Source organism: Budorcas taxicolor, chromosome 1 (genome assembly GCF_023091745.1).
Source record: "Budorcas taxicolor isolate Tak-1 chromosome 1, Takin1.1, whole genome shotgun sequence".
In the NCBI taxonomy this organism is placed as follows: Eukaryota; Metazoa; Chordata; class Mammalia; order Artiodactyla; family Bovidae; genus Budorcas; species Budorcas taxicolor.
In genome coordinates this window covers 130,878,067-130,901,608 of record NC_068910.1, presented here as the reverse complement: position 1 = coordinate 130,901,608, position 23,542 = coordinate 130,878,067, and the positions used below count along the sequence as shown (strand labels likewise).

Genomic DNA, 23,542 nt, shown 5'->3' with positions numbered 1-23,542 from the left:
TAGCCACATTATACACACAAATATATATAACCTGCTTCATGGACAAATCTAATCCTCTCTGACTGAACCAACAAACGTCAGAACCTATCAAGATTCTCTGGCATCATAAACATCAATAACTTAACAAAGAGGGACAGAGCAACTGGAATATATGGGACTACACATAAATGGAAATCATTCAAGCTTTGAATATGAATTCTACAATATACTATAAAGAAGTATCACAGACATTTTTTTGAAACTCTGTTAAAGTACAATGTGTGGATGGGTGAACAGGTCAAGGAATATGGAGGGCATGAAGATTTTCATATCTTCGAGTATATGTAGAGTTTCTGTGAAAAGGATGCTAACTGAGTATTCTACAAGTCCCCAGATATTTAATAACAACAAATGAGCTCAGATATAGCAGGAAAGAGTTCAACTAGTCAAATATTTTTTCTTAACCAATTTGGTATAATAAAATAGTGAATGAAGTCCCTCAGTCGTGTCCGACTCTTTGCAACCTCATGGACTGTAGCCCACCAGGCTCCTCTGTCCATGGGATTCTCCAGGCAGGAATACTGGAGTTGATTGCCATTTCCTTCTCCAGGGGATCTTTCCAACCCAGCAATCGAACCCAGGTCTCCCACATTGCAGGCAGACGCTTTAACCTCTGAGCCACCAGGGAAGCCCAATAAAATAGTCGGTTGTAAAATAAACAGACATCTCTAGTAAGACAGAGAAACGTCTATAATGAATGCATGAAACATTTACCAGTCCAATGGAGGAAAGCGGCTCTTTTCCAATGAGGAGGTTCATGATTACATGATATCTACATGATTTACATGATTTTACTCACGTGTGTAACATTTGTCCCCCCAGTATTGGTAAGGCACCCATGGACTTGATCACATGGCCAAGCACATACACCAAGGAGAGATAGATGATTGTCCTGTTGAGAAAGTTAAATCAGTCAGTCTACAAACAGAATTCAGAGATTTGAGCAATACAGACTCAGAGTTCATACTGTTCTCAGTGTCAGGATAAATGGAGCAGGAGGAGGAAAGGGTGGAGAGGGGAAGAATTATATGAGAAATGCAAATATAAATAATAATGGTGAATAAAGCAAACAGACTAGAAAAAGGGACAGTAACTCTTCACCCTATAGCATTAGGGACATTCTTTTCTCATGCTTTCTGTTTTTCCCTACCTACCCCACACAGAGAATCCCTGATCTTGTACAGATATATCATGAACAGGTTTGATCTGTAGTGAGGGATAATGTTTTAAGAAAGGAGAACCAGAAGAACAGGATATGTTTGACCTGAGGTTTTTTTCCCAAGGAATGTGTTTGATTGTAGAAACCCATAAAGGTCAAGAAAGAATCACATAAACAGGAAAATTAGGGAACAAAGGGCTTTCTTTAAACACAGTCACTGGGATAAAGAGGTAAAGGGTTTAACCTGAACACTTGGGTTATTGTAATCCCCACTACAGTTTCCTCATGGACTATTTAGCAAGGGTAAGAAAGGAGCCAAGGCGTTTGAACAGACTGTTCAGTGATATATAGCTCATGCAGTTGATAGGGACTTATTATTATGTTGTTCTTTCTTTTTTTAATTTTTATTTTATATTGGAGTATATTATATTGGAGTATTTTATATTTTTTATTGGCATATAGCCAACTAACGTTGTTTCAAGTGCACAGCAAAGAAAGGGACTCAGCCATACATATACATGTATCCATTCCTCCCAAACGTTATATTGTTTTTCAAAAAAAAGATCTGAATGACAACTAGTAAGTGGAAGAGTGAGGAATTCCAGTAGGAACCTGCGTTGAGATACACACACTGAAACATGGCAAGCTATCAAATATACAATGTGTATTATGTGTATTGGGACACCAGATTCTCTTTACATATAAGTAGAATATTAATACTAGAAGGAACCTTAGAAATTATATTGCTTACTTCTGCAAATTTTAAAGTACCATGTGAAAAAGTGGAATACAAAAAAATGGGATGAAGATAGCAAAGAGAGGCTGGAGACACCAGAAACCTCAGGATGTAGATTTCTCATTCTAAATGCCAAATATTCCTAGGTTGGCTCACCAGGGAAAGGATCTTAGAGGGTTTATAATGCGAAATAGGAGATAAGAAAAAGGAAGGGATAGGTTTTCCTAAAAGGCCTTGTAGTGTCTTCTGGAGAAAAGTTTTCTTCATTGGAACAAAAAGAATGAATAGAAAGAAATGGAATAAAAAGTGACTGAGAAAAGGCCAGCTATTATGAACACAAAATAGATGACGTATGCTAAATCATCACAGAGAAAAAACAAAAGGAGTCTGAGCTGGAGTGATAGCCTGTGTTGGGAGATCAGGGCAATATCAGATTGTTGGACTAAACAAGTGAGAGAAGTCTAATTGCCTTAAAAGAAAAACAAGCTACCTTCTAGGTGAAAGATTCAAGGAATTAGTCTAAAATATGAAGAATATAAGTGAGGAAGCTAACAGCAGAGAACTTAAACAGAAGAAGAGAGAAGTCAAGACAGACTTGGAAATTCTGCATTTGAAATGCAGTTGTCATTGGGGATATTACAGTCCTAACCACAGGACAGAGATCTGCTTCAGACAGACTTCAGTATTTCATTTGCAAATGAGGAAAGTGAAACGCAGAGAAGTCAAAGGACATTTTTAAAGCGCCACATGCTAATTAGGATTAGAATTAGGTCTAGAACTTCTTTCTTACAGTCTGCATTCCTTCAGTTTTATAACAAGTTAATGTGGAAAAAGGAAAGGGAAAAGGATGAAGTTTTAAATTTTATTTCTCCATAAGAATATAAAAGTCAGAGATATTCTAAATTAGACTTTAGGAACTGAGAAGGAGTATGTGCAATAGGCAGAGACCTGCTATGACAAAGGAAGAGACCTAGCATAAAGAGGGTCAGCTCTGACCAGACAAAAAAGACAGGGGGAGGGATATGCTATAGACCCACTCAGAGAAAGAGGAAGTGTAGGAAAGACATCCGAAAGTATATTTGGCAAGACACACTTAAGAGAGTAGCTTTTAGTGATTGCCATGATCAGGAGATCAGACTGACAGGCACAGGTCACAAGGTATAAACCAACACTAGGGACTATGACTAAAAATGTTATTCTCTCTTAAAAGCAACTTGGCATCAAAAATAGCATCTGCGCATGTAATTAGCCTTCTCAGTAGATACTTATAGAAACAGTAAAAAGCCAGTATCCATGTTTAAAAAATTGTTTTTCGTTGTGTATCTACCGGCTACTCTCTCCTACATGTAGCCCTGAAGGAAGTTTCACCTCCCTCCTGACACAGTGAGTTCCTTGTACAGAAGTCAGGGACCGTGGGCGCCCATTTTCTCTTAACAAAGCTAGAATTCTGGGACTTCAAATAGAGGAAGGACCTTTAATATATGTTTGTACTAAATTTAGAAAATTGTGGTTTGAAGGTCTGAGCAATGTTTCTAATGTTACGGGAAATTTTTCATCCGCAGCTAACTTCTGAAGAAAAGGAAAAGAGTTTGAAATACTAGTTTGTTCATGTTTTTGTCATCATTGTCTTTGGACATGTGAGCTTACCACACCCCCACACATCCCTAAAGAACAAGTTATTCATGTTTTCTCCAACCCACTTTCCTCTGAAAGAGATACCTATTCATCCCTCAAAGAATTTTGTTATTTTAAAAGCAACCACAATACCCACAACAAAATAAAAGTCATCTTCACACCTGCCCACACCTACCCTCAGTCTTTTGCCTATGTTCATCTGAGGGTGAATACATTTATGAACTGAAATGTTTTTTGTGGGCCTCCTATGTATCAGGCACTGTTTTAAGTGCTGTGGATAGAAAATTATAAATAAGGCTGTCTTCTAAGTGTTTCGAAGAAGATATTACATTCATATACACATAGTTATTATAAGAGAGAATTTGTCATGTGAGGGTGAAAAATAGGGAGTTCAGAGAATATTAGATTAATTCTGGTTAGTGGTGAAAAGTAAGGGGCAGAGGATATTCCATTGCATAGGTGGCATGTGAACTGAGCCTTAAAGAGTTTGGATGTGGAAGGCTGGGGAAGAAAGAGATTTCGTGAAGTAGAAACTATGCAAACAGACATCGAAAAGAGACGTTCCTGGCTATCATTAGGTAAATATTAGTATCTGGTTCATCTATTGGACATTCTTGAAAGGGAGTAAGTATGACAATAAGAGCAAAAGGTAAGTTGGATGAGATTAGTAGACAACGTGTTAGCAGAAATGTTGAGCACAGTAGTAATGTGAATGGAGATTTCTTTTAGGAAAATTAATTTGACAGTAGTGCAAGGATTCAATTATGAACAAATATTATGGGAAAAAATGAAAATGTCACACATGTCCATTATAACAGTCCAATTCAGAACTGGACATGGAACAACAGACTGGCTCCAAATAGGAAAAGGAGTACATCAAGGCTGTATATTGTCACCCTGCTTATTTAACTTATATGCAGAGTACATCATGAGAAATGCTGGGCTAGATGAAGCACAAGCTGGAATCAAGATTGGCAGGAGAAATATCAATAACCTCAGATATGCAGATGACACCACCCTTATGGCAGAAAGTGAAGAGAAGCTAAAAAGCCTCTTGATGAAAGTGAAAGAGGAGAGTCAAAAAGTTGGCTTAAAGCTCAACATTCAGAAAATGAAGATCATGGCATCTGGTCCCATCACTTCATGGGAAATAGATGGGGAAACGGTGGAAACAGTGTCAGACTTTAATTTTTTGGGCTCCAAAATCACTGCAGATGGTGACTGCAGCCATGAAATTAAAAGAGGCTTACTCCTTTGAAGAAAAGTTATGACCAACCTAGATAGCATATTGAAAAGCAGAGACATTACTTTGCCAACAAAGGGCCGTCTAGTCAAGGCTATGGTTTTTCCAGTGGTCATGTATGGATGTGGCAGTTGGACTGTGAAGAAAGCTGAGCGCCAAAGAATTGATGCTTTTGAACTGTGGTGTTGGAGAAGACTCTTGAGAGTCCCTTGGACTGCAAGGAGATCCAACCAGTTTATCCTAAAGGAGATCAGTCCTGGGTGTTCATTGGAAGGACTGATGTTGAAGCATGAAACTCCAATACTTTGGCCACCTGATGCGAAGAGCTAACTCATTTGAAAAGATCCTCATGTTGGGAAAGATTGGGGGCAGGAAGAGAAGGGGATGACAGAGGATAAGATGGTTGGATGGCATCACCGACTCAATGGACATGGGTTTGGGTGGAGTCCGGGAATTGGTGATGGACAGGAAAGCCTGGTATGCTGTGGTTCATGGGGTTGCAAAGAGTTGGACATGACTGAGTGACTGAACTGAGCCAAAGGAGTGATAATGAAGAGAAAGGAATGCAACAAATATTAAGTGATTCTTTTAAAATTTTGCAGGTAGTGATAAAGAAGATAGAAAAAGAAAGGTTAATAATAATTTTTTTGTTTACAGCCATAAGATATTTGCCATTATTTCTAGGACAAGACTATCTCTGAAGAAGAATTTGAAGGCAAGAGTTGGAAATATTGAGGGTACAAAGATACCAATGAGAGTGACCTAGGTGATGGTGACACATTTGTAAAAATTCATCCAGTTGTATACTTAAGCCTTTCAGATTTGTATACTTAAGTTATACATCAATAAAAACAAATTCAAAATAATTAAAATTACCTCATTAAGGGTTGAGATTGAGGGTACAAGGAGAGACGGCCAAATTTCCTCTGAAATAGTCAGGAAGCTATTGTTCACCAAATCCCAGAGCTATACTTTTTACAAAGCAGTCATTTTAAAAATAAATTAAAATACTATAAATATGAATCTTTTATTCTATAACTGAATGAAGACCATAACATGGCTTATGCTTTTTTCTGCATATAGTGCCATTCTTCTATCTGGATGGACTCAGTGACTACTACTACATAAGGAGCACACATAGACCTCAGGCACCTGCCATCTCTCTCCCAAGTCAAGAAACTATTTAGTACAGTGTTGTGGCTGTAGCACTACATTAGGTGCTGAATAAATACTTTAGAATAATGGATATATCTAGGCCAAAGTGAGATAGAAACCAGTGTTTACTAAAGACAACTCCTTGGAACACTCGGTCTACAAGATACCCTGAAAAAATATTTCATGGTCAAACAAGTTTGGGAAATGCTACCTATCATAACCTTCTCTTGGAGATTTTATAATATTAATTTCATGTTAAAGGCTATAAGAAGTCATGCAGTAAAGATACCTTTTTAGCTTTATTCAGTCTAGCATTTTCCCAAGCTTACTTGACTATGAGAGCTTTATGTCCCTACATAACACTCTTTAGATCCTTTACAACAAATTTTCAACAGAATGCACTTTGAGAAATGCTAATTTAGACAATTCCATAGATGACAACTCCACAGAAAATACCTGAGTGATGGATACCTGAGATCCATCTCTGTCCCATGAGAATGATGTTATAGATGACAACTATAACATTATCCCCAAACATCTCTTGGTGCTATTTTTAGGGACTTAAAAGATATTGAAATGAACAGACTATTAGTCTAACTCATGAAAATATTTATTATAGTTTTAAGAAAGAACCTACAGAAGGAGATTAGAAAAGAGAATCAGAGATGGTAAAAGAGCTGAAAAGAAGGACTTATAAGAAGATCCTAAAAAAGCTGAAATGACTCAGTCTGGAGGAGAGATGGATAGTATATAAAATAACAACATTTAATTATACATTTTCTTGTGGGTAGCCGTCTTACCACCTGAGATCAGAACAAGAATTGGTCTTAAACTTCAGAACAGAAGATTAAAATTAAATACAAGAAAAAACCCCTCCTGACTGAAAAGGGTATAAAAATATTGGAAAAACTGATAATGAAGAGACAAAACCTTTCTATATTGTCAGTCTGAGAGAGATTCTTATTTATCATGGATGACACAAGTATATTCTTGCTTGGAAGCAAGAGGCTAGAAATGATACTCTCTGCATGTTTAATCTGTGAAGCTTCTTGGAAATGTGACTTCCCACCATCCTTACTTGAATTTTCCCAACCATGAGTCAGCAATGGCTGCTCCCAGGATGGGAGTGAAGTAACAGAGGCTGCTGAAGGCGTGGTACACAGATGTGGAAGTGTTTTCACTCCAATGCAGGAAATACAGGAAATACAGGGTCAGCACAGCTAAAGCAAAAAAAAAAAAAAAAGGGACAAAACATGGTAGATGCATTAAAATGATTTATGGAGGAAAAGAGCATTTGATAGGGTCTTTGCAGTTGATCTTGATCTTCAGCACTCCTATCAGTAGTAACTTCTGAGGAGCAGAAGCAGGGTCCCTTGGAGTTGTGAGGGTGAAAGGGGCTGTGCTTAGTGTGTGTGTGTTAGTTACTCAGTCATGTCCAACTCTTTGTGACCCCATGGACTGAAGCCCATCAGGCTTCTCTGTCCATGGAATTCTCCAGGCAGGAATACTGGAATGGGTTGCCATTTCCTTCTCCCGCGTATCTTCCCAACCCAGGGATTTCTCCATGGTCTCCTGCATTGCAGGCAGATGCTTTATGGACTGAGGCACTGCAATACTCCTTCTTCAGTCTTTATGCACATAGCATCATTTAGGCCAATCTGAAAGATAACATGGCCTAATGTTATCTTTATCTAATATCTAATAATCCTTCCTCCTCCTTCCCAGCAACAATATAATCCATAGACCTAAGGAACAAAAATTAAGAATGGAATGCTGCTGATGAGTTTTTCCACTTATATTCTCATAGACTGTGTTCTGGTTTTCACTACTCTTTTTTGTTCTTGGTCTGTATGAGTTAGAAGGTGAAATCCCACCAGGCATTTTTTGGAAGTCTTCGCCAAAGGAAAGGACCAGCTGGATGAAGGTAAAGAGTAGATAAGAGAAATAAGTGCATATAAGACAGATTGTTACAAACATGGGGTGACAGTGAGTGGAGAAAAGTAGGATTGGGAGACACAAAATTACCTTTCATGCCATAATAGGAAAAGCGCTCACAGAATTCATTCACCACAATGAAGACAATACTCAGTGGATAGTTGGAGCCACAGATTTTCTAGGAAACAAAAAGACACTGGTTCAAGCATGAACAATATTTCCATATTTAGACCATTATACTGTTTTGCAACAGAAAAAACCATTTAAGTCATCATGATAGGTCATGTGAAGAAGCAATGGTCCCTACTCTTCATGAAATGGTCAGTATCCTACTAAAAGTGCTTGCATTGCTGATTTAGCAGTCAAAGAAGCTATTCTGAATATTCCTTTGTCCCTCAAACATTTAATATGGAGCTCCTCAGGCACTTCTTGATACAGACACTAAGACCTGTTCATCTTCCCACAGATACTAAATGGAAAGCCTGGGGCACTGGGCAAGAGAATAATCATCCTTATTTCTAGGAACATAACAAAGAGTTGGCCTCTGGAACACTTGATGTCCAGGTAGTTACACTCAGATGTCAGTACCCTGCTTAGCTCTACAGTGTGGATTAACCTTTCTGTCCCCACTTGCCCCATTCACTGTGATGGGAGGAATCCTAGCAATATGAAGGCTTCCTGCCAGCAACAGAGCCCAATACAGATTGTTAAAGATTAAGATGATTCATCACCTTAACCTTTGGCAGAGATTTCTTAAACCTTTTCAAATTAAATGTCCATTTGTTCTATGAAACAGATTCTATAATATTTTCATGCTAATCCTTTTGGGAATTAAAAGGATTATGCTATTGCATGCACTGTATCAGTCAGAATAAAAGGAATATCATGTTTTACTTCAAATCCCTCATTACGATAGCCCAACCAACATGAGAAAGGGATGGAGATACGTGACCTCAGTTCAATCAAATCATGAGATTTTTTATTACCTTTCCTTATTCATAAGATATACATGCATTTTTGTAAGTAGCCTCAAATTATTTGGGACCAGAAGATATACAACTAAATAAATGATTGATAAAGTAATGTGTTCATTTTTTTATTCACATAGATATATATGGATATACATAAACAACCCTCCAAAGTATTAATATGCATTAATGTATGATTTTAAAAAAAACTTTCTTAAAAGACACAGTGAATAGTCTTCTTACTTTCCTGGCTCACAGCTTGAGAATTATACAGCCTGAAGTTTGGTTAACACGGCTTCTATTAGCTATGTAACACTGTCACTGACTGTGCTAACATACTGTTCCAGGCCATGTCACTAAACCTGGCTTTATACTTCAATTTTGTTATTCCAAAGAAACTACCCACCTCTAGAAGACTGCTGCTTCTTTGCTTATAAGTAAGAACTAAGTAAATACTGGCTAGTATTACTACACCCTCTCTACTTAACAGAGATATGATTTGATACGAGGATTGAAAAAGAATTGGGAAATGTTTTAACAAGCATTAATATATAATTTAAAACATTATTACTTCCCTGTTTCTCTGTTCTTTCACCCACTGTAAACTGAAACACAATAACAGAGACTAGATCTATTCTAAAACTTCTCTTGGTGTGCAGCACAGACTCTGTGTACAGGGGAAACTAAAGGCTGAAGTTTTGGAGGGTTTTTTGGTAAAGAAAGAACAATCACACACAGTTCTCCAGAAAGGAGTACTTGCCAAGTTTCCCTGGACATGCAAAGTGCTTTTTTTTCCACCCCAGAGAAATTCAGAATATACAATGAAATACAGCCAAGTCCTGGATACCCACTGAAGAACTCTGACCACCGCCTTCTGCTGCTTCCTCTCCTAAACTGAAAGAAACTCCTGTTTAGATCTGGTTTATAGGTTCATTCTAACTCCAAAAGAGAATAGTTTTTAATACTCTAATACAGCTCAGCCTGAAGCTCCAGGGACCAAGGAGAACCAACAGAGTATGTCTGTGTTCCTGTCAAGAGGCAGAGATGAATCCCAGGACTCACCGGAGATGGCTTCTTTGGAAAGCTGGGGGGTTGAGGTGGTACCTCTTCAGTGGAGACAGGTAAAAAAAGAGTTTCCTTGGAATCATTTTTCTGGAAGGGATTCATGGCTGGCTCCTCTCTCTCTCTTCAAGCATTTGGCTTTGGTAGGCAGTTGGGACAGCTGCCAGACTACTGTGAAAAGGGGGACTGGGAGGGGAAGAGGGGGTGGCTTCAGCAACCAATCTTAACCCTGTGGGTGTCGGGCTTAAGCAGCTTCCTGAGAAGCAGAAAGCTATATGAAAAAAAAAAAAAAAAACTATTGGGTCTCAGAGACTAGTTTAAAAGAATGTTTATGTGAAAGGTAAAGCATGGGGAAGTGAGATACTGTAAAATGCTGGAGAACTGCACATGAGTGAAAAGTAGTTAGAAATATAATGCCTCGGACATAGCCTGGAGCACAGATTTAAACACTGATTTCAGAGTAATAATAGCTGCCATTTATCACACACCTATTGTATATATATGTGTGTGTGTGTGTGTGTATACACACATATATTATCTTCATGTTCTTATTGTTACTAATATCCTCACTTTACAGGAACTAATATCTCAAGAGATTGAAATTTTTCCAAAGTCATGTGGCCATCAAGTGGCAGATATGGAATTTTCACTATGCTGTTATGGATAGATTAGTATCAGTAATGCATATGGTTATTACTTAGGAATGGAAGCTATGGAAATAGAAACATAGGAATGTAGGGGAATTGAAATGCATTGAAAAGGGAAAGTTATCTCCAAAGTGAACTTGGAGAGATACAAAAAAATGCTAATTTTTGGTTTTCAACATAGTAAAGTTCAACTGGAAATGTCTTATAAGCAATTAAAGAGGTGGAGCTAAAGAAAACAAAAGGAAAAGTTCAGTGATATACATTTGGGAATCATTCTTCTTTTAAAATTCATTCTCTGTGTTGTAACTTTCTTACTTCAAGATGAACCTATCATTTATCTGTAAATAAAATATGATTTGCGTAAAAATTATGAACCAGTTATTTTCTAGGTACTATTACAAACACCATTTTTCTTAATATTCAGTGAATGGACTTCCAAATGACTCCAGAATACATTTAGTTCTTATCAGAGGAAGAACAGGATCAGACATGACTGTTAAATAATTATTATTTTTGCAAAGTCAAAGAGGTAAAAGAACAAAACAGTATGGTGCCCATTTAGTTGTCAGTCAAAAGGAAAAGGAAAAGAATGGCTAGAGAAAAATAAGAAAAATAAGGACTAAACCAAAAAAGAAGGCAGGAGATAGGAGAATGCATTATTTTATTTTAGAATATGAGAACCTATGATTCTATCCCTCATAAAATTCTTACATTACCTACTTGAGTAATCTATTGACAAATAAGACCAGGATAAACTCTACTCTTTCCTCCCTAAACTCTATCTCAGACTTTGATCATGTTTTTTTCTCAGCTTCTGTTACACTCCTCATCCTGTTTCTCTCCCGTCAACCTTTACCCAAAGAAGAGTCCAGCTTCATTTCTGCTTGTGACATTAATGATTAAGCTGTAGTTATTCTTTCAGGAAGTAATGCCCTTTCTGACCTAGTTTGGTTAATGACTGGGTACAAAACAAATGAACAGTTAGAAGTTACTAGCCAAGTTAACCACTAGAGGCACAGATGCCTTTGGGGCTGGTGCACTGGGATGACCCGGAGGGATGGTGTCGGGGGCGGGGGGGGGGGGGGGGGGGTGGGGGGGGTGGGGGGGGGGGTGAAGAGGTGGGAGGCAGTTCGGGATTGGGAACACGTGTACACCTGTGGTGAATTCATGTTGATGTGTGGCAAAACCGATACAATATTGTAAAGTAAAAATAATAATAAGTAAAAAAAAAAAAGGGATCTAATTATATCAATGGCTCCTCCTGCTCTGGCCTTGTACCTCTGAAATAGCATTTGATATAGCACAGCAGATGGAATAGTACCTGTATGCAAGGCACCAAGTCATTTGTGCTCATAGGTGCCCTAAATACCAAACTTTAGCGTATTGGTATTGGATCTTTGATACTTGTTTGTTTAGGTGAAAATTTTCATTGATTATGGCAATACAATGCTAAGCATTCATGGAATCAAATAATATCAGAGATGGAAGGAATCCTAATCTTGTCATATGTAAACTTCCCTGACGATAAAAATCACTTACGGATATTTATATATATTTATATTTGTACATGTACTTATGTATCAATATATACATTTCCAGGGTGACACACACACACACATACACACACACACACATACACACACACACACACACAAATCTAAAGAGGTAGCTAAGAACTTGTATTTTTAACAAGCATCTCTGGTTATTCTTATATTAGGGATTTGGTGAACACTGGTTTGAAATCCCTCTGCTAATTTAGCCTGAAGAATATTACAGATGAGCTCAGACTAGAATCCCAGACTCTAAGACCTATTCTAGACTAGCCTTTGCTATTTTATCAAGATGCCTCTTGTACAGCATCATTTTTGCTAAGTTGAAATCAGAAGGATAAAAGGGAAAAAATCAAAGAAAAAAGCAATTCATGAACAGAAATGAGTACAAACTCTTCAGAGATAAAAAAAGAATAATAGAGTAAAATAATCTAAAATACCAGTTATGAGTAAAAATATCTGTGACTCAGTGATTATGACAGAAGAGAGTAATATATTACAGTCATGTACAGAAAGGAGGCTGAAAGTCTCAAATGAAAGATATGTATATAGTCAGAGAGAAGAGGCAAATATGAAATTAGAAGAGGATGGGTTTAGCAAACTATGAATACAAAATCATCACATAAAAAGACTGTATTTAAATATCAGCAAAAACAAATAGAAAAGGTAATTTAAAAATTATACCAGCTCTAATAGCATAAAACATACCTAGGAATAAATCTATTGAAAGATGTTTAAGACATCAGTACATGCTACAATTAAAAAATAAGTTAAAAAAGACATCAGTATTCAACACTCTATGACATTATTGAAAGAAATTAAAGATCTAAATAAATGGAGAGACATACCATGCTCATGATTTGGAAGACTCAGTAAGATGTCAGCAATCCCCAAATCAATCACAAAAAAATCCAACAGGTTTTGTGAATGTAGAGAATTACAGGTTGATTTTTAAAATTCATATGGAGATACAGAAATCTAAGAAGAGCAAGGCAATCTTGAAGAACAATAATGGAGGATTTGCACTACCCAGTAGGAGAACTATTATAAAGCTATAGTAATTATAACAGAGTGGAAATGACACAAAGATAGATAAGGCAACCAATGCAACAGAACAGAGTTCAAAAAAGACCCACACACATACTTTGGCATTATTTAGGCCAAACATGACATGGCAGTGCAATGGGACAAATGACTGTTTTCAATTTTAAAAAATACCATCTGGATACTCATATGGAAAAAAATGTTTACCTTTATCTTACATCATTAATAAAAACTATAAAAGAAAATAATATATAGATTACATTAATATGCAGTTCAATTTTGTCACTCAGCCATGTCCAACTATTTGTGACCCCATGGACTACAGCACGCCAGGTTTCCCTGTCCATCATCAACTCCCAGAGCTTGCTCAGACTCATGTCCATCAAGTCGGTGATGCCATCCAACCATATCATTCTCTGTCATTCCCTTCTCCTCCTGCCTTCAGTCTTTCCCAGCATCGGGGTCTTTTCAAATGATTCAGCTTTTCCCATCATGTGGCCAAAGTACTGGAGTTTCAACTTCAGCATCAGTCCTTTCCAATGAACACTCCGGATTGATCTCTAGGATTGACTGGTTGGATCTCCTTACAGTCCAAGGAATTCTCAAGAGTCTTCTCCAACACCACAGTTCAAAAGCATCAATTCTTCGGTGCTCAGCTTTCCTTATGGTCCAACTGTCAAATACATGACTACTGGAAAAACCATAGCTTTGACTAGATAGACCTTTGTCAGCAAAATGATGTCTCTGCTTTTTAATACACTGTCTAGGTTGGTCATATAGAGAGATTAGATTAATTCTACATAGATTACAGAGCTGTTAAAGTTAAAAAAAATACAGCTTTCAGAGGAAAATGTAAGAGAATATCTGTAGGACTGATTAAGCCAAGATTGCATTTTTTAAGCTAAGATTTTTTAATATAAGACATATAGCAACCATAAGCAATTAATATATGGTATAGCATTAAAATTAATAACTTTTGTTCACCAAAAGATACCATTAAGAGTAAAAAGACAACTCACAAAGTATTAGAAAACAGTCATACTACATATATTGGCCAAGGATTTGTATCCAAACTACATATATCACTTCAAAAATCAATGACAAAGACTCATATTCAGATTGTAAGTCTTTTGCAATATAAATAATACTGCAGTAATAACCTTGCATATTAGTCAAATGTATCTGTAGAATGAATTTCTGGAAGTAAGATTTCTGTGACAAAAAGTGTTTCACAATTTTTAGAACTGCCGATTCATTTCCCTGTTTCCTATTGAGTTGTTTGTCCTCTTCTTCTAAGCTTGTAAGATCTACTTTTATATCATTTATAGTAATTCTCTTCCACCCTCTATGTTGCTAATAGTTTTTTACTGAGTTTGTGGACTTTATATAACTTAAAAGGCACAAATCTTAAGTGTAAGACTGTAGTATTTTCTACATATGTATAACTCACATAACCACCACCAAGATTATATATATAATAAATATTTACTTACTTAAAAAATATATATTATATTACATACATTATATATTATACTACGACTATGAATTGATGATGAGGTGATGGAATTCCAGTTGAGCTATTTCAAAACCTAAAAGATAATGCTGTGAAAGTGGTGCACTCAATATACCAGCAAATTTGGAAAACTCAGCAGTGGCCACAGGACTGGAAAAGGTCAGTTTTCATTCCAATCCCAAAGAAAGAAAATGCCAAAGAATGCTCAAACTACTGCACAATTGCACTCATCTCACATGCTAGTAAAGTAATGCTCAAAATTCTCCAAGCCAGGCTTCAGCAAGACGTGAACTGTGAAATTCCAGATGTTCCTGCTGGTTTTAGAAAAGGCAGAGGAACCAGAGATCAAATTGCCAACATCCGCTGGATCATGGAAAAAGCAAGAGAGTTCCAAAAAAACATCTATTTCTGCTTTATTGACTATGCCAAAGCCTTTGACTGTGTGGATCACAATAAACTGTGGAAAATTCTGAAAGAGATGGAAATATCAGACCACCTGACCTGCCTCTTGAGAAACCTATATGCAGGTCAGGAAGCAACAGTTAGAACTGGACATGGAACAACAGACTGGTTCCAAATAGGAAAAGGAGTACGTCAAGGCTGTATATTGTCACCCTGCTCATTTAACTTATATGCAGAGTACATCATGAGAAACGCTGGGCTGGAGGAAGCACAAGCTGGAATCAAGACTGCCGGGACAAATAGCAATAACCTCAGATATGCAGATGACACCACCCTTATGGCAGAAAGTGAAGAACTAAAGAGCCTCATGATGAAAGTGAAAGAGGAGAGTGAAAAAGTTGGCTTAAAGCGCAACATTCAGAAAACTAAGATCATGGCATCCAGTCCCATCACTTCATGGCAAATAGATGGGGAAACAGTGGAAACAGTGTCAGACTTTATTTTTGGGGGCTCCAAAATCACTGCAGATGGTGACTGCAGCCATGAAATTAAAAGATGCTTATTCCTTGGAAGGAAAGTTATGACCAAGCTGGATAGCATATTAAAAAGCAGAGACATTACTTTGCCAAGAAAGGTCCATCTAGTCAAGGCTATGGTTTTTCCTGTGGTCATGTATGGATGTGACAGTTGGAGTATAAAGAAAGCTGAGCACCAAAGAATTGATGCTTTTGAACCGTGGTGTTGGAGAAGACTCTTGAGAGTCCCTTGGACTGCAAGATCCAACCGGTCCATTCTAAAGGAGATCAGTCCTGGGTGTTCATTGGAAGGACTGATGTTGAAGCTGAAACTCCAATACTTTGGCCACCTGATGTGAAGAGCTGACTCACTGGAAAAGACCCTGATGCTGGAAAAGATTGACGGCAGGAGGGGAAGGGGACGACAGAGGATAAGATGGTTGGATGGCATCACTGACTCAATGGACATGGGTTTGGGTGGACTCCAGGAGTTGGTGATGGACAGGGAGGCCTGGTGTGCTACGGTTCATGTGGTCGCAAAGAGTCAGACACGATGGAGCGACTGAACTGAACTGAACTATGAATTTTGCAGTCCCTTTGAAGAAGCTCTCAAGCTTTTTAGAATATATTTTTATAATATTTTTTTCCATTCCTGAGTTGCTAATTTTTATTCATCTCAACACATTGGAAATTATTAATCTAAATATTACATCAATGGTATGTAAATGATAAAATTACTGAATTCTGACATGTCTGAGAGTGCCTTCTTACCAAACTGTGGATGATAATACTTGATGAATATGTAATTCATAGGTCACACTCATACCCTTGTACACATGCAGCTTTACTAACTTTAGAGTTTCGGTGTAGTGTTCTGGAATCTTTCAAAGCCACTGATTTTTGTTCCTTTGTAGCCAGCTTACTTTCACTACTTTGGTACTTTTATTATCAGTTTCATCAAACCACTCAGAAAGGTCAAGCTAAAAGAATAAAGAGGTTATGTTAACTAACCTTATTTTAATAATCATTTCTTAAAAACACATATCAAATCATCACACTATACAGCTTAAACTTATACAATATTATATGTCAATTATTTCTCTATAAAGCTGGGAGAAAAAAAGGTATGTGCTTAGAATCATGTGAAGATTATTCTGGCAGAGAATGTCATATCTGAGAACTTGTCTCATCCACAGCTCCCTATATTTTAATGTCTGAAAATGCATCAAATAAGGAGATAACTGAAGCAAAGGAGATATTATCTCATTTCTCTCTAAGCTACTCATATTTAAATGAGTGGGGTATAGAGAATGATATACTATGTATTCAATCCATCAAAATGATCTTTAAGAACATGTTTCATCTATGTAGGAAATAATAAAAGGGGGAAGAAATGAGTTATGGAGTCTAGAATGGCAGTGGCTAAAAGACAAGGAAGGGAAAAGCCCATGAAAATAGAACAAAGGAAAGTCCGAGGACCAGAGTGAGGGCCTCAGGTAGAACAAATAGCACTCCTGGCTAGCCCAATTTACATAGGGCAGGCCTGGGGGGAGGAGAAAACATATAAAAAAAGGAGCCAAAGGGCCGGAGGCCTCCCTTTCTCCTCTCCCACATGCGTGCTCATTCTCTCTCTCTCTCGTCCCCTCTCTTCTCCTCATGTCTTTGGGTCGGCATGCCCTTACGCCTCGAGGATGTATTTTCCCGCTATTTTCTAAATAAAATTGAGCTGTAACACAGAGCTGTAACACTGCTCTGTCTAAGAGCTATAACATGGTCAGTTCGAGACCTGAGAGCTATAACATGGTCTGTCCAAGACCCGAGATCTATAACATGGTCTGTCTGAGAGCTGTGACGCGCTGAAGGCTTTAACGTCCGTTGCTTCAAATTATTGTTGAGACGAGACAGAACCGAGGAGAATACACTCGCCTGATATCTATCAGCTCAGTTCAGTATGTGTGTATATATATATGTATACACACACACATATATGTATATTTATATATACATATATATATAGCTAGAAAACTTCCTATGGTAAGAGATAATGTTTAATAAAAATTTTTTTCATAATTTCCAAAACTTGGAAGTAACCAAGATTCCTTCAGTAAGTTAGGGGATACATAACATTACATCTACATAATGTAACATTATTTGCACTAAAAAGAGATGAATAAGACATGGAGGAAACTTAGGTGCATACCAAGCCATGAACAAGACATCAAGGAAACTAAGTACGTAGGTGAAAGAACCAATCTGAAAAGGCTGTATAATGTCTGGTTCCAATTATAAGATATTCTGGTAAAGGCAAAACTGAGAGAGTCAAAAGATCACTGATTGACAGGGGTTGGGATATGGAGGAATGAATTGGCAGAGCATAGGATTTTTAGGGCAGTGAAACCACCCTGTATGATACTACAATGGTGGACAAAGGTGATTATACATTTGTTAACACCCATAGAATATACAACACAAAGAGTGAACTCTAATGTAAAATACGGACTTTAGATGATGATGTGTGAATGTAGGTTCATCAATTATTTAAAAAAGGACCAATCTGGTGCAGGATGTTCATAGTAGGGGAGATTATGCACGTGTGGGAAGAGGAAGTATATGAGAAGTCTCTGTACTTTCTGCTCAATTTTACTGTGAAACTAAAACTGTTCTTAAAAATAAAGTTTATTAATTAAATAAAAAACTTGCTGTTCATTAGTGACTCTCAATCTGGTGTTTATTTCCCTCAAATTCAAAAATGTTACAGGTATAAAGATTATTTATCTCATTAACACAACTGCTTATTTTTATCTCAAAAGCAAAATAAAAGGATTAAACAATATCAAAGAGATGATAAGAGAAAATGATAAAATATGTGAGAGATGACAATTTCATTAACAGTTTCATTAAAACAATTACTTAGCTTCATCTTTACCTTCAATTTCAGCTTAATTTTCAACCAAAATTTAAGGAATATCAGAAAGGTTCAGAGACATAACTAAAACCAGGACATTTATTACAAATCAAGTTTTGACATTTCACAATTGAAGACAGCAGTGTAGTAAAACAGAACACTGAACTTGAACTTTAGAACACCTGATCTGCCACTGGTTAACTAACAATACGTGGGCAAGTAACTTAGAGTCTGAGTTTGTTTTCTCATCTGTAAAACCTCATAAGAGTTTTGTTAAGATTAAATAAAACACATGAAAATGCTGGTACCCATAAAAGGTAAAAAATGTAACATCAACTGAAAATTCTGAATCAGATTAAATTTATTATCAAAGTTAGGATACATTTTCCTCAGTCTTAGAAATTTTTATTCCTAAGATAAATTATCACATCTTGCAAATTTTATACTTATATCTGAATATTTCTTCAGTCATCACTGTCACTTCCTGATTCACTCAACTGCAAATCATTTCCTAAAATAAAAAAAGCAAAACTCTAGTAAGTATTTAATATTTTAATGTTTTTTGATAATACAGATATTTTGCCATATATAACCCCAAGGTGATCCTGTTTAGCCAGCATTACATTCTTAAATTATAGAAATAAGCAATCTGATTATTAGTTACATCAGTAGCAACTCTAATTGATAATGCCTGTAAAGAAAAGACAAACCATTAATCTTCAGCACAGTTTTAGTATCACTTGGTATCTATTTTATCTTCTTTCACATACCAACATCACCCTTCTTTTATACCACTGACTTAATTACATGAGAAAATGTAGCTTAGCATAGGGGTCCCCAACGCCCGGGCCAAGAACAGGTTCTGGTCCGTGGCCCATTAAGAGCTGGCCACACAACAGGAGGTGAGTGGCGGGTGAGGAAGTGAGCGAAGCTTTATTTCTGCCGCCTCTCCCTACCTTCACATTACCTCCTGAGTTCTGCCTCTTGTTAGATCAGCGGTGGCAAAATAACTCTAATGTGTTGTGCTTGAATCATCCCAAACCATTCCCCTCACCCCTGCCACTGACTGTGGAAAAGCTGTCTTCCACAAAACTGGTCCCTAGTGTCAAAAAGGTTGGGGACCATTGGTTTAGAAGATCAGACTATTTTGAAGAGTGAAAAAGAGCTGTATAATTGTTTGTTTCAAATTCAGTCAGTCATTAAGTAATATATGTTAAGAGTAACTCATCATTGAATCTTTCATAATTCATCCATGTGCTTACAGCATGGAACATATTCCAGTAGGGGAGACAAACAATAAACAAATATATTATATAATATTTATCCTAAGTAGAGATAAATATTATGTAATTTAGATGGGTATGGGGAGAGGGTGGGAGGTAGTATTTTAGATAGAGGAGCTAGGAAAGCCTCCTCAGGATGGGACATTAGAACAGAGATCCAAATGTAGGCAGAGACGCATGAAAATACATGAGTATGGAGTAAACTGTCCAGGATCAGGAAAAAGCAAATATAAATGCCCCAAGGCGGAAGCATGCTTTTTGTGTTCTCAGACAGCAAGAATACCACTGTGGCTAGACTAGAAAGAATGAGGAGAAAAATGTTAGGAAATAGGTCATAAAGATATCCAGAAGACCACAGTGGGTAGGTCTGGAGAAGGATTGGTAACTCACTCCAGCTTCTTGCTGGGAAATCCCATGGATAGAGGGGTCTGGTGGACTACAGTTCATGGGGTTGCAAAAGAGTTGGACACGACTTAGTGACCTAACAACAAATAGTGTGTAGGTCATGGTAGAACCTTTGAATTTTGTTTGAAATATAATGGGAACTCAATTCATTGTAGCTCTGCTGGTAAAAAATCTTCCTGCAATGCAGGAGACCCCGGTTCAATTCCTGGGTCAGGAAGATCTGCTGGAGAAGGGATAAGCTACCCACTTCAGTATTATTGGGTTTCCCTGGTGGCTCAGCTGGTAAAGAATCTGCCTGTGAAGAGGAAGACCTGGGTTTGAGTCCTGAGTTGGGAAGATCCCCTGGAGAAGGAAAAGGATACCCACTCCAGTATTTTGGCCTGGAGAATTCCATGGGCTATATAGTCCATGGGGTCTCAAAGAGTCAGACACAACTAAGCAACTTTCACTTTCAATTCATTAGAAAATTTTTAAAAGGCAACTGACTTAAACACTGTATATCAGTGAACAGACTATAATGGTGTGGAAGAAATATGGAATCAGGGAGGACAGTTAGTTATGAGAGTATACAGTTTCTCATGTAAGATATTGTCTTTGAGAAAGACAAATACTGTATGATAGTTTCTCATATAAGATATAATATTGTCTTTGAGAAAGATAAATACTGTATGATTTCACTTATATGTAGAAACTAAAGAACAAAACAAATGAACAAATATACAGAGAAACAGAGTGACAAGTACTGAAAACAAACAGGTGCCAAAGTGGAGGTGGGTAGAGTGAGGAGACAAATAGGTGAAGGAGATTAAGTTGTATAAACTTTTAGTTATAAAATATATGTTACAAGTATGAAATTTACAGTAGGAAGAATATAGTCAACAACTGTGTTACATCTTTCTATGGTGATGGATGACAACTAGACTTTTCATTGTGATCACATTAAAATGTATAGATTTAACATATATATTTAAAAAATATATTGTAACTCATACAAAAAAAAATTAGGTTTGTGGCCACTGAAGGTAGGGGGTAGAGGATGAGGGAATTAGCTAAAAGGCAATCAAAAGGCACAAACTTCCAGCTGTAAGATAAATACTAGGGATGTAATACATAACATGATAAAAATAATTAACACTATTGTGTGTCATAAAAGAAAACTGTTAAGAGAGTAAATCCTAAGAGTTCTCATCACAAAGAAAAAAAGGTTTTTTTTCCTATTTCTTTGATGTTTTATCTACATGGGATGATGGATATTCACTAACACTATTGTGGTAATCATTTCAGGATATATGTAGTCAAACAGTTGTACACTTTAAAATTAAAGAGTGCTGTATGTCAATTATATCTCAATAAAACTGGGAAAGAAGAAATAATATTGGTTTAGACTCAGGTGATTCAGGCAAAGGTGGTGACCAGTGGTCAGATTTATAATTTTCTCTGAAGATAGAGCTTACAGGCCTATCAACAGTATTAGACTTAGTGCAAGAGAAAGAGAAAAGTGAAGAATGACCCTCAAGTCTTCTGGTCTTACCAACTAGATATATTGTGGTATCATTTACTGAGATGAGAAGCAGCAGATTACAAGACTATGTAAGAAAAATCACAAGTTCAATTTTTAAAATGTACATTTCAAATATCTAGTAAATATTCAAGTATATATGGTATATACAAGTGTATATATAAATCTGAAGCTCAAGGTAGAGGCTAGACCTGAAAACTATCTGGGAGTCACTGATTATAGGGGGTTTATTTGGAGCTATAGGATTGGATAAATCTTTCGGGTAGTAAATTAAAATGGTTAAAAATTTTTTCTATTTTTAAACTACTCCACAATCAACAAAAGCTGATATATTCTGAAATTAATATCCAATTTAATAGGAATAGTTTTTAGGCTCTATATAACTTATTGTAAGACAACTTGGCTCATTGCATGAACTCCAGAACTAATTACATGATTTGATAAAGAAACCTGCTAAAGGTCTCACAGGACCATTTTGTCATTTTCAACGCTCAAGTTTCTACTTATTATACAACTATTGTATGGCATAAGAATGTTTAACTTTATGTGATATCGGTACAATGAGATTCTCAAGTGACAGAAACCCAAATGTCCTGAGTTCCACTTTTCTTAATAGACTTCATTCTACGGAGGTTATAAGCACAGTATTACCAATGCTGTTGGTTGAAATGTTCAGTTATGTAGATATGAGATTAGCCTTTGAATATGAGATGCTTAGTAAAGAAAATAGGTTTCAATTAAAATGGTAATTAAAACTTGGGAAAAAGAGTTTACCCATAGCAAATGCATTCTGACACCTAAACCAATGTTTCTCAATGAGAGCAATACTGCTCCTTTAGTAGATGTTACAGAAATGTATGTGAGAGATTGCTTGTCCCAGTGATTTGCAGATTGCTTTATAGATTGCTAGTGGCATACTGTGGAAGGGGAATTTTGGAAGCTTAAATATCTTGCAATGCAAGACCCGTCATGCACAATAAACAACTCTTCTATATTCCGCAAAACTTTTGAAAGTCCAGTGGGATATTCATGTACTTGTAAGATCTGGTGGTAATTTTAGGGCCAGGATTAGTTGCATTCTTATACACTAAAAGTATTCTTTTGTATAGATTTAAAATTCTCTAAAATTTACAAGGGCTTCTCTGGTGGCTCAGACTGTAAAGAATCTGCCTGCAATGCAGGAGACCAGAGTTCAGTCCCTGGGTCAGGAAGATCCCCTGGAGAAGGGAATGGCAACCCACTCCAGTATTCTGGCCTAGAGAATTCCTAGACAGAGAGCCCTGGCGGGCTATATAGTCCATGCAGTCACAAAGAGTTGGACATGACTGAGTGACTAACACAGACACACAAAATTTACAAGGATGTAACTATCATCCTTGATAGTTAAACTGAAAGAAAACTTTACTTTTTTCAGAATCTTACAAAGATTTTTTTTAATTGGTTTTGAAAACACAGCAATTATCTATGTTGCTCAATGTCTTTGGGTCAGCAATACAGCCCTTCAAAATGTGTCTGTGTATGCAATTCTATGAATATAATGTATATAGTTTTCCACTCCTTATTTTAACAAGTTAAATAAGAAATATTATTAACATATGAGTTGAATATTGTTTTGCTTCTCTTAATCCCACATATAATCATTAAAAGTAAGGGCAAACTTATAGCACTTTGTTACATCTTCTGGCCATGCCTGAATAAAATAGAATATGTATTACCTTACTATAAATTTTTGTCTTAATATTATATTAATCATTTTCAAAGATGTATGTGTTTAGATGATATCAAACTATTAAATTCATTTCATGTTAGTAAAAGGGACTTAAAATA

At 36.7% G+C, this 23,542-nt stretch overlaps 1 protein-coding gene across 1 annotated transcript in view; it reads right to left on the bottom strand.

Moving 5' to 3' along the window:
• The window catches only part of SLC15A2 (solute carrier family 15 member 2), a 42,022-nt gene extending 30,151 nt beyond the window's left edge, over positions 1–11,871 (bottom strand). The window contains exons 1-5 of the mRNA XM_052641538.1: positions 11,858–11,871; positions 9,933–10,056; positions 7,993–8,080; positions 7,046–7,187; positions 839–931 (exon numbers count right to left, since the gene is read on the bottom strand). Of these exons, the coding sequence (XP_052497498.1) occupies positions 839–931; positions 7,046–7,187; positions 7,993–8,080; positions 9,933–10,056; positions 11,858–11,871 (461 nt within the window). The remainder of the gene's footprint in view (positions 1–838; positions 932–7,045; positions 7,188–7,992; positions 8,081–9,932; positions 10,057–11,857) is intronic.
• Between the last annotated feature and the right edge of the window lie 11,671 nt (positions 11,872–23,542).